Source organism: Mastigoproctus giganteus, chromosome 5 (genome assembly GCF_048544385.1).
Source record: "Mastigoproctus giganteus isolate SK-2022 chromosome 5, ASM4854438v1, whole genome shotgun sequence".
Classification (NCBI taxonomy): Eukaryota; Metazoa; Arthropoda; class Arachnida; order Uropygi; family Thelyphonidae; genus Mastigoproctus; species Mastigoproctus giganteus.
The window spans coordinates 62,509,231-62,520,020 of record NC_143579.1 but is presented as its reverse complement, the minus strand read 5'-3'; the positions used below and the strand labels follow the sequence as shown (position 1 = coordinate 62,520,020).

The 10,790-nt window shown below is 39.7% G+C and overlaps 1 protein-coding gene across 1 annotated transcript in view; it reads left to right on the top strand.

Annotated features, from left to right (window-relative positions):
- Window positions 1-1,470: 1,470 nt before the first annotated feature.
- LOC150085451 (guanine nucleotide-exchange factor SEC12) overlaps window positions 1,471-10,790 on the top strand; it is a 108,459-nt gene continuing 99,139 nt past the window's right edge. Inside the window, exon 1 of the mRNA XM_090373257.1 lies at window positions 1,471-1,753. Within this exon, the coding sequence (XP_090229383.1) occupies window positions 1,619-1,753 (135 nt within the window). The 5' untranslated portion in view covers window positions 1,471-1,618. The remainder of the gene's footprint in view (window positions 1,754-10,790) is intronic.

Below are 10,790 nucleotides of genomic sequence, written 5' to 3'. Positions count from 1 at the left end.
CGTGGTATGTTCTGCAAAATTGGTTGCTGTCGGCAGCCCTGTAGATGTCGTCCAATCGTGGCCCACACTTCCTTGCTGGAGAGAATCCGCGAAATTCGCTGTTCAAGACAGTACATCCACACAACGAAAACACTCAGAGAAAAGTCCTGTACTATGTGTTCCGATGATATCCTGCTGAAAATTGGCTTCAGGCATCCCACTAAGAAAGTAAAAGGCGACGGGCTCCTGAATCTCGGTGATATAGCGACGAGAAGCCAGATTGCCGTTTTTCAACACCAGCGGCGCTCGACTATCAAAACTGATTGTATCCTTCGCCATAACAACGACAGGGCATGAGGCATGATGTGCAACTATGGTCAGCGTGGCCAGGGCCGGATTAAGAATGAAAAAGACCACTGGGCCAGGGGTCTATTTCATCCTTAATCCGGCCAAAGCTTCGAAACGGTCGTCTGGGTGGTGTGCCCACTGAGAATAAATCAGTAGTTTCCTCTACGAGAGGAGCGTTATTTATTCAAAGTAGTGCAATGCCTGGTATCTCGTTGTGAAGGCAGCCAAAATATGAAATAAAATTAAACGATTCCTTTAAACTACGTATGTAGTTAAATTTATAGGTAAACCATGGTGTATCTACACCGATATTATATGGTTAATTTAAACCCATATCATATTATGCCTTGCGCATTTAATCTTCAAATTTAATCATTTGTGTACGCATCCCTTGCTGATTTGCGTGCACTTCCGACCTTGGTGCTGTAGTTTCAGTATCACAGAGTGTATATACGATTGGTTTATTCTCTGTCCAGACTTATAGATGGAGAATAATTAACTCCGCTCTGTGATATTAAAAGTGAAATAGGAATTTTGCGATTTTAAACGCTAATTATCGTCGATGATGAGTGTTTCTCATTATTTTTACGGGTATCAAACGACATAGATTTTACAAATCAGAAATAGGATTTGCCCCAAGGAGCAGTTTTGCTGGATGAATTGATCTTTTGAAAGTTTGAATCGGAAGAGTTATTTACGTTAAGTTTAGAAAAAATGGCAGATTGAATTGATATTGTAGTTATTCGCTATTAGTGCTTGAATCGTCATGCCAGTATTTTCATATTACAACTTAAATTTGAATTTCATTATATTATATACCTAACCAAACTAGTATATGATAACTATATTTCATGCCTATGTTAATAGTTTTGCATCAATAAAAAGACTTCGAAGGTATATTTATGTAAAAATAAAGTAGCTAAAAATTGTAATTAATGACAGTTACAATTTCAATAGCTAAAAATCGTAATTAATTATGATTTTTAACTAGTTTATTTGCAATTGCAATTTTTAGCTTCAGCTAATGAATTTTGTTTGCGAGAAATTGCGCATAGGAGATACCACGTGAGTGTGACGTTGTTTATTTTAAGATGTAGCGGTTTAGGAGATGTGGGTTTTATTTTATGTTGTTTGTGGGTACCATGAGATAGCATTTATCGCTTTGTCGTATTTTTCATACGTTTATGTCTAAACTGTTAATACTACTAACTGTTGGTAGTGCTTACTTATTTTAACGTATTAAACAAAAAAGTGAGCCGAAATAAGCACTGTATGCGTATTAAATTCTATAATGGCTCCACAGAGAAGCACGCAGCTGTTAGCTAGAGTCAACTTTCCACTCTACACCGTAAATGTAATAACAGAAAGACACGTACTTGTGGCCGGAGGAGGGGGACAAGCAAAGACTGGAATTCGTAATGTTATTGTAAGTGAAATTCTACACTGTCAGATGATGCTCATGTATGCGAATAATAACTGATTTTCAAATGATACCTTAACAAGATGCCAGTAATGTATGCATTAACTTTAGTTTCTTAGAAGTGTAGTTAATTGTACTGCGTTTTTGACAGCGCAGAATTTTCTGGCCTTATATAGAGGCGCATTTTTACCCCCTGGATTTTATCATTTAATTTTTTCTTCCGTTCCCCCAACAAGGATTTTCCATTCTACAGACACACAAATTAACAGTATAATACATTGATCATATTATGTTACTTGGATACCAACTTAAAACAACTTATTCCAGTTTAACGTTTTTGTGTATAATTTATGTTTTGATGAGAGTCAGGCACCTTGGATAATATTTATCATGGCAGGGTGATCATGTGATTTGTGAGTATGGTAGCTTCTTAGCCTAAAAACATGAAAACATGTTCATCACCTAATCATTTTCCACCTGATGGTAACTTGAAATTTGTAAAGCCGTACATGTGCATACTATATGATTTTATAACAGAGAAGCTGTTGATGCATGTTAGATTACAGATAGCTTGCTATGGAGGAAATATTTAAACCCTAATTTCTTTCATCATTATACAACTGGCTATACTCCAGCATGTTATAATGGCTGATCACTATACACAATTTAGTTTCCTTGTCTAACATGTAACTGCAACAAACAATATGTGGTGATCAGCCTTTATAACATATAATTTTAATGATATGTTTAGTTATTTAGTGTTTTTTTTTTTAAATTCAAGTACAAGTTCTTTTAATATATCACTGGTTGCACCCTCTAACAACAAAAATAATTACCCGCCATCTGCTGGCATGATTTAAATTTAGTAGTATAACATTATTTTGTGATTTTTTGATTAATTTGGTGTATTTATTCTTTACTCGGCCTTGTAAAAGTATCGGTAAGGGTTTCCACGTGTTCGTAACTACCGCTACCGTTATTAACTTTCCCGCCATTGTGATACCGTACTAGATATACCGTAGGTTATATACCGTACTAGATAGCGTTAGTTGAACTTCGTTAGCAGTTAAATTGTACGTTTAAATAAATACATATAACGACTTAGATTACAAACGTAATATAATTAATTAATAGAATCATGACTCAGACCAGAGCAGCAAAGCAAAAGGCTCAAGCTAATGGAAGTGCTGTGGCTCAGAGCAGAACTGAGGGGGGCAGTTGTCCTCTGACTCCCAGCCTTATAAAATGCACTGTTTGCTTGATGTTTGCAGAGCAATCGGGTACAGGACATGATACTGCCAAGGGGGATGTCTTTGTGTGTGCGCGATGCAAGGAGTGTATCGATATCAGGCAACAACTCGGCGTTCTTATAGGCCTATATGAGAGCTTGAAGGACAGGGTGGATGCCCTCGAAGAAACTAAATTAAGCTCTCAGCTGCCCACATCAACGCCAGAGCTTGCACTTGAGCATCGCGTGACACAGAGACAACCCCCAAGGCAGAATGCGCTGGTCCCGAAGGAACTAGTAGTTGTTGGTGACTCTATTGTCAGGGAAACGGGGAACATGCTTTGTAAAAAAGATAGGTGGAACAGGACCAGGGTATGTCTGCCAGGGGCAAAGGCTGATGACGTTGTAGAGCGAATATCATCTTTTAAGGGCACAAAAGGTGATATAGTTGTACACGTTGGCACTAATAATATTAAGAATAGGAGACCGGCAGAATTACTTAACAAGTACAGGTCACTGTTGAACAAAAGCCGAGAATTAGGGTTGAATTTGAAAGTGTCTGCAATTCTGCCCAGACACGATAGGAGGGAGTATATGATGAGAGCCTTGTCGATCAATTCGGCCCTGGAAAGGTTGTGCAAGGCTCAAGGGGTAGAATTTTTTTCAGCCTGGACTGTACTTGTTAACAGGAGAGATTGCTTCTACAGGGATGGGATACACTTAAATAGAAAGGGTGCAAGAATATTTGCTGATGCTATCGAGGCAGTGTTAGGTGGGTCGGAAAACTGCTAGCTTGGGGGGGAGACAAAGACCAATAGATTGACAGTAGCCACTGGCAGAGGTGAAAGAGATTCTTGCACTGCTTCTATTAGAATGGGCAGAAGCCTGAAAAACAAGATGCATGGTATTTCAGAGACTGCTGGGAGCCATTGCGGTACAAGTAAACACATGGGTTGTGTTAGGGTAGCTAAGAATAGAAACAGGTGCAGGTATACTTGCGTGTACACCAATGCTAGGAGTTTAGTAAACAAATTTGATGAATTTGAGGTATTGCTCAAAACATCAAAGGCAGATATTGTTGGGATATCAGAGACGTGGTGTCACACAGATATAAGGAATGCAGAACTGCAATTTGGGGAGTACAACGTCTACAGAAAGGATAGACAGGATAGGAAGGGAGGAGGTGTTATGCTATTAGTTAAGAAACACATAAAAACCAAGGAAGTGAAGCCAGTCGACATCGCTAGACAGTGCTGTGTGGAGTCAGTTCGGTGTGACATAAACATTGGGAGATCAAAATTGAGAGTAGGAGTGTGCTATAGGCCTAATGACTCTGATGAGTATAATAAGGAACTGTACAGGGAAATAGAGTGGGCCAGTAAATCAGAGTGTCTTATAATGGGAGATTTTAATTTCCCAGATATTGACTGGATTTTGGGGGCTGGTTACTCACACTAGCGGGGCTTTTGTGGATTTATTGGATGATTGTTTTCTACATCAGCATGTTCGGGAGGCAACTAGAGGGAGTAATACTCTTGATTTGATTATCAGCAGTGATTCTTCATGCATTAAGAATCTGCAGATAAATGAACCACTAGGTGGCAGTGATCACAGTGTGCTGAAGTGGGATTTACTCAAAGAGGTAACTACCATTAGGGGTAAAGGGAAGGGTTATTGCTTCCGTAAAGGCGACTACGATGGACTGAGACAGTATTTAAATTCTATACAGTGGGACCAACTGATGATGTTACCAACAGCAAATTCAAAATGGGAAGCATTCACAGAACTTATCTTGGAAGCTACTAGGCTTTACATACCAACTAAGAAATATTGTTCAAGGTTTAGGCCAAAATGGATGTCAGATGAACTAATGAGGCATATGGCAGAGAAGAAAAATGCATGGGATACATACAAATTAACACATGACACAGAAGCCTATGGTAGATACAAGTTGATATGCAACCAAGTTACAAAGGAGGTTAGGCAGGCGAAGGCAGATTACGAGAAATCCTTGGCAAGGGATGCAAAGAAAAACAGCAAAGAGTTCTTTACTTATGTAAACTCTAGAAGGAAGGGGATGAATCAGATTGGTCCACTTGATATTGATGGGTCAAGTGTTGATGATCCTGCTCAGGTAGCAAACAAACTAAATGAATATTTTGCATCGACATTCACACATGAGGAGGTATTCAGCGAGGGGAATGCCAGAGGTGTATTCAACTCTAGCAGTAAGCTACAGAATCTTGAAATAACTGGGAGTAAAGTGGAGGAGAAACTGTTGAAGATAAACACAAGAAAGGCACCCGGGGTGGATGGGATCTATCCGGTTATATTAAAGGAGGCAGCAAAGGAAGTAAGCAAACCCTTAGCCATAATTATGAGAGCCTCCTTGGACTCAGGGGAGGTACCCATAGACTGGAAATGTGCAAATGTGACCCCAATTCACAAAGGAGGATCAAAGGCTGACACAAGTAATTATAGACCTGCGAGCTTAACTGCTGTTCCAGGAAAATTAATGGAGGCACTGGTTAAAGAAGCACTGCAGGATCATTTAGACAAGACTTCAGTTATAGCTCAGACACAGCATGGTTTTGTTAAGGGGAAGTCTTGCCTGACCAACTTGATTGGATACTATGATGCAGTCACAAAAGAACTGGATGCAGGGAATAACTTTGATATTATATACTTGGATCTTAGAAAGGCTTTTGATACTGTTGCACATGGAAGACTGCTACACAAATTGGAGCAGTGTGACATTGGAGGCAAATTACTGCTATGGATAAAGGGGTGGTTGAGGGGGAGAAGACAGAGAGTGGTAATCAATGGACACTGCTCATCGTGGACTGATGTTATTAGTGGAGTCCCTCAGGGCTCAGTGTTGGGTCCATTATTGTTTTCTGTATTTATAAATGATATTGATGATGGTATATCGGGCTTAATGTCCAAGTTTGCAGACGATACAAAGGTTGGCAGGGTTGTCAAGGACACTACTGACACTATGCTGCTGCAACAGGATCTGGAAAGGTTGAGCAGATGGGCTGAGAGGTGGCAAATGAAGTTTAACATTGACAAATGTAAAGTACTACACATGGGAAACAGCAACCCCAGAGCAACGTATCAACTCTGTGGTACAACACTGACAGTGGTAGAGAATGAAAGGGACTTGGGGGTGGTTGTGCAGGCAGATATGAAGTTCTCTGAGCAGTGCAGACGGGCTGCAAGAGTAGCTCATGGAGTATTGTCAATGATATACAGGAATTTTTCCAGCAGGGATAAGGAGGTGATTATTCCATTGTATAAGGCAATGGTCAGGCCACACCTAGAGTACTGTATACAGGTCTGGAGGCCTCATTTCAAGAAGGATGTAGAGCTGCTGGAACGAGTACAGAGAAGGGCAACAAGATTAGTGAATGGAACAAAGGGGTGCTCTTACAAAGAAAGGCTTAAGTTTTGCAAATTACAGTGTCTGGAGACTAGGCACCAGCGAGGTGATCTGATAGAGGTGTATAAAGCCTTGAATGGTTTAAGCATGCTCAATGCTGATGGGATTCTTCCTCTAGCTCAGAAAAATCACCTGAGAGGGCATAAATTCAAATTGAGGAAAGACAGATGTAGGATAGACGTGCGGAAATTTGCCTTTAGCCAGCGGGTGGTTGGTTGGTGGAACAGACTTCCATCCCTTGTGGTGGAGGTTGATAGCCTAAATAAGTTTAAGGCTCAGCTGGACAGGTATTTTGAACGAACAGAGGGGTGAAGTGGAAGTGTTTTTTTTTTTTTTTTTTTTTTTTGGCTGATGCTGCATAAGCTTGCTTTCTTGCATCAAATGCCTCTACTAATGCTAATGCTAATGTGATTTGTGAGTATGGTAGCTTCTTAGCCTAAAAACATGAAAACATGTTCATCACCTAATCATTTTCCACCTGATGGTAACTTGAAATTTGTAAAGCCGTACATGTGCATACTTCATGATTTTATAACAGAGAAGCTGTTGATGCATGTTAGATTACAGATAGCTTGCTATGGAGGAAATATTTAAACCCTAATTTCTTTCATCATTATACAACTGGCTATACTCCAGCATGTTATAATGGCTGATCACTATACACAATTTAGTTTCCTTGTACTACCATGTAACTGCAACAAACAATATGTGGTGATCAGCCTTTATAACATATAATTTTAATGATATGTTTAGTTATTTAGTGTTTTTTTTTTTTAAATTCAAGTACAAGTTCTTTTAATATATCACTGGTTGCACCCTCTTACAACAACAAAAATAATTACCCGCCATCTGCTGGCACTGAACTTTCATTAGCATTAAGAGAGGCATATGATGCAAGAAAGCAAGCTTATTTAGCATCAGCCAAAAAAAAAAAAAAACCCTTCCCGTTTCTCCCATCTATTCACTCCAAAAGTTTACTAGTTCAGCCTTGAATTTATATAAGCTGTCAACTTCCACAACAACAGACGGAAGCTTGTTCCAGTAATCAACCACCTGCTGGCTAAAGGCAAATTTCCACACATGTATTCTACAACTTTCTTTCCTCAATTTGAATTTATGCCCCCTCAATAGCCTTAGACACTAATGTACCAATAAATCAAATCAAGTCCCCTCAGGTGCAGAATCTGAACAAGAGGAAAAATCCCATCAGCACTAGTTTGCTCGAAACATTCAAGATCTTATACATTCAATCAAATCACCTCACAGCTGCCTAGTCTCCAGATGTTGCAATTTGCAGAACTTAAGCCTATCTTTGTAACAGAAACCCTTTGTTCCACTCACTAATCTCATTGCCCTGTTCTGTACTTGTTCCAGCAGCTCTTCACCCTAAAATGAGGCCTCCCGTCCTGTATGCAGTACTCAAGGTGCGGCCTGACCATTGCCTTATACAGGGAGATAATCATTTCCTTATCCATGCTAGCAAAATTCCTGTATATCATTGACAAGACACCATGTCCTACTCTTGCATCCTGCCTGCACTGCTCAGAAAACTTCATATCCTGCCTGCACTGCTCAGTAACTTCATATCCGACTGCACTGCTCAGAAAACTTCATATCTTACTGCACAATTAACCCCCCAGGTATTTTCATTCTCCAATGCCCTGCGTGTAGTACCACACAGTTGGTGCATTACTTGGGGTTACTGCTACCCATATGCAGTATTTTCATTTATCAATGTTAAACTTCAGTTGCCACCTTTCAGCATATCTGCTCAACTTTTCTAGATCCTGTTGCAGTAGCATTCCATCCTTACTGTCATTAAAAACCCTACCAACCTTTGCTTCATCTGCAAACTTGGACATTGAGCCTGATATACCCACATCAATATCATTGAAAAATACAGAAAACAACAATGGGCCCAACATGGACTCCTGGTGAACTGCACTAATAACATTAGTCCATGAAGAGCAGTGTCCATTGCTTAACACTCTGTCATCTCCCACTCAACCATTCTTTTATTCATTGTGGCAATTTGCCCTTAATGCCATACTGCTCCAACTTGTACAGTTGTCTTCCATGTGCAACAGTATCAAAAGCTTTCCTAAAATACAAGTATATGATATCAAAATTTTTTGCATCCAGTTCCTTTCTGACCACATCATAGAATCCAATCAAATTGGCCAGACAAGACTTCCCCTTTACAAACCCATGCTGTCTGAACTATAACTGCAGTTTTGTCTAGATGATCCAGCATTGCTTCTTTAACCAGTGACTCCATTATTAAGGGCCTGCTTACTTCCTTTACTGCCTCCTTTAATATAATTAGATAGATCCCCTCCACCCCAGGTGCCTTCCTTATGTTTGACTTCAGCAATTTCTGCTCCACTTTGCTCTCAGTTATTACAAAATCATTTAACTTTCTGCCAGAGTGTGATAAACTTCTGGTATTCCCCTCTGAATAACTCCTCAATGTAGATGCAAAATAACTATTCAGTTTGTCAGATATCTGAGCAGAATCATCAACAATCGAACCATCAGTATCAAGTGGACCAAACTGTTTATCTCCTTCCTTCTATAGTTTACATAAGTAAAGAAGTCTTTAGTGTTTTTCTTTGCATCCTTTGCCAAAGATTTCTCATAATCTGCCTTTGTCATTTTATTACAACCTATCTTATATCTACCATAGGCATCTGTGTCTCCTAATAATTTATATGCCTCCAGTGCATTTTTCTTCTCTGCCACGAGTCTCATTAGTTCATCTGAAATCCATTTAGGTCTAAACCTTGAACAATATTTCTTAGTAGCTTCCAAAATTAATTCCTTGAATGCTTCCCATTTAGAATTTGCTGTTGGTAACATCATCAGTAGGCCCCCACTATGTAGAATTTAAAAACTGTCTGAGACAACTGTAGTCGCCTTTACAGAAGCAAAAACCCTTCCCTTTACTCCTGATAGTTATATCTTCAAGTAAATCTCGCATCAGTAGACTTTGATTACTGTCACCTAGTGGTTCCTTTATCTGTAGATTCTTAATTCATGAATAATCACTGCTGATAATCAGATCAAGAGTATTACTCTCTCTGGTTGCCTCTCAAACATGCTGCTATAGAAAACAGTCATCCAATAAATCCACAGTCTTGCTAGTGTGTGTGTGTGACCAACCCACAAGTTTCAGTCTATATCTGGAAAGTTAAAATCCCTCATTATAAGGCATTCTGATTTACTTTCTCATTTTATTTCTCTGTAACGGTGTTCGTTGTACTCGTCAGAGTCAGTAGGCCTATAACACACTCCTACTCTCAACTTTGCTTTCCCAGTGCTTGTGTCACACCAAACTGACTCACCATTGCACTGTCCACCCATGTCAACTGGATGAACTTCTTAGATTTTGTTTCTTAACTAACAGCTTTACTCCTCCTCCTCCCTTTCTGTACGCATTGTACTCCCCAAATTCGAGTTCTGCATTCCTTATCTTTGCATGACACCATGTCTCTGATATCCCAACAATATCCTTTGTGTCTCCATCAGCACCTCAAATTCAAATTTATTTACTATACTCCTAGCATTGGTGTACATGCAAGTATACATGAACCTATTCTTGCTCTTAGTTACTCTAACACAACCCATGTATTCACTTGTTCCATGATGACTCCCAGCAGTCCTTGATATCCCCAGCACCTTGCTTTCCAGGCTGCTGCTCAATTCCAATAGAAGCTGTGCAAGAATCACTTTCACCTCTGCCTGTGGCCACTGGTAATGTATTAGTCTGTGAATCCCTCCAAGCTAGCAGTTTTCTGACCTGCCTAACACTGCATCCATAGCATCAGCAAATATTCTTGCACCCTTTCTGTTTAAGTGTATTCCATCCCTGTAGAAGCAGTCTCTCCTGTTAGCAAGCACAGACCACGCTGAGAAGAATTCTACCCCATGAGCCTTGCACAATCTCTCCAGGGCCGAATTGATTGACAAGGCTCTCGTCTTTTTCTGTCCCGTGTCGTGGTTGGCCATTTATCTTCTGCAAACTCCAACTCGTCACATCTCCTTTTTTGTCGACCTCTGTTTCTGTTCTTCCAGTGTTATCCATTCAATTGCAGCTTTATTCTATCTGCTATCTTTTCTCATAATATGACCTGCCCATTTCCACTTTAGATGTTTTGCTTCCATAATAACATCCTTTATATCAGTTCTTTTACGTAATTCCTCATTTCTGACTCTCGTCTTTGCGTGACAATATGCTTCTTTCCATTGCTCTTTTTCTTACTTGTAATTTTCTTTCTTGCACCTTAGTAAGGGACCAGGTTTGTGCTCCGTAGGTAAGTATAGGATTTATTCATGTATTTAAGAGCTTTATTTTTAGAGAAACCGACAATTAT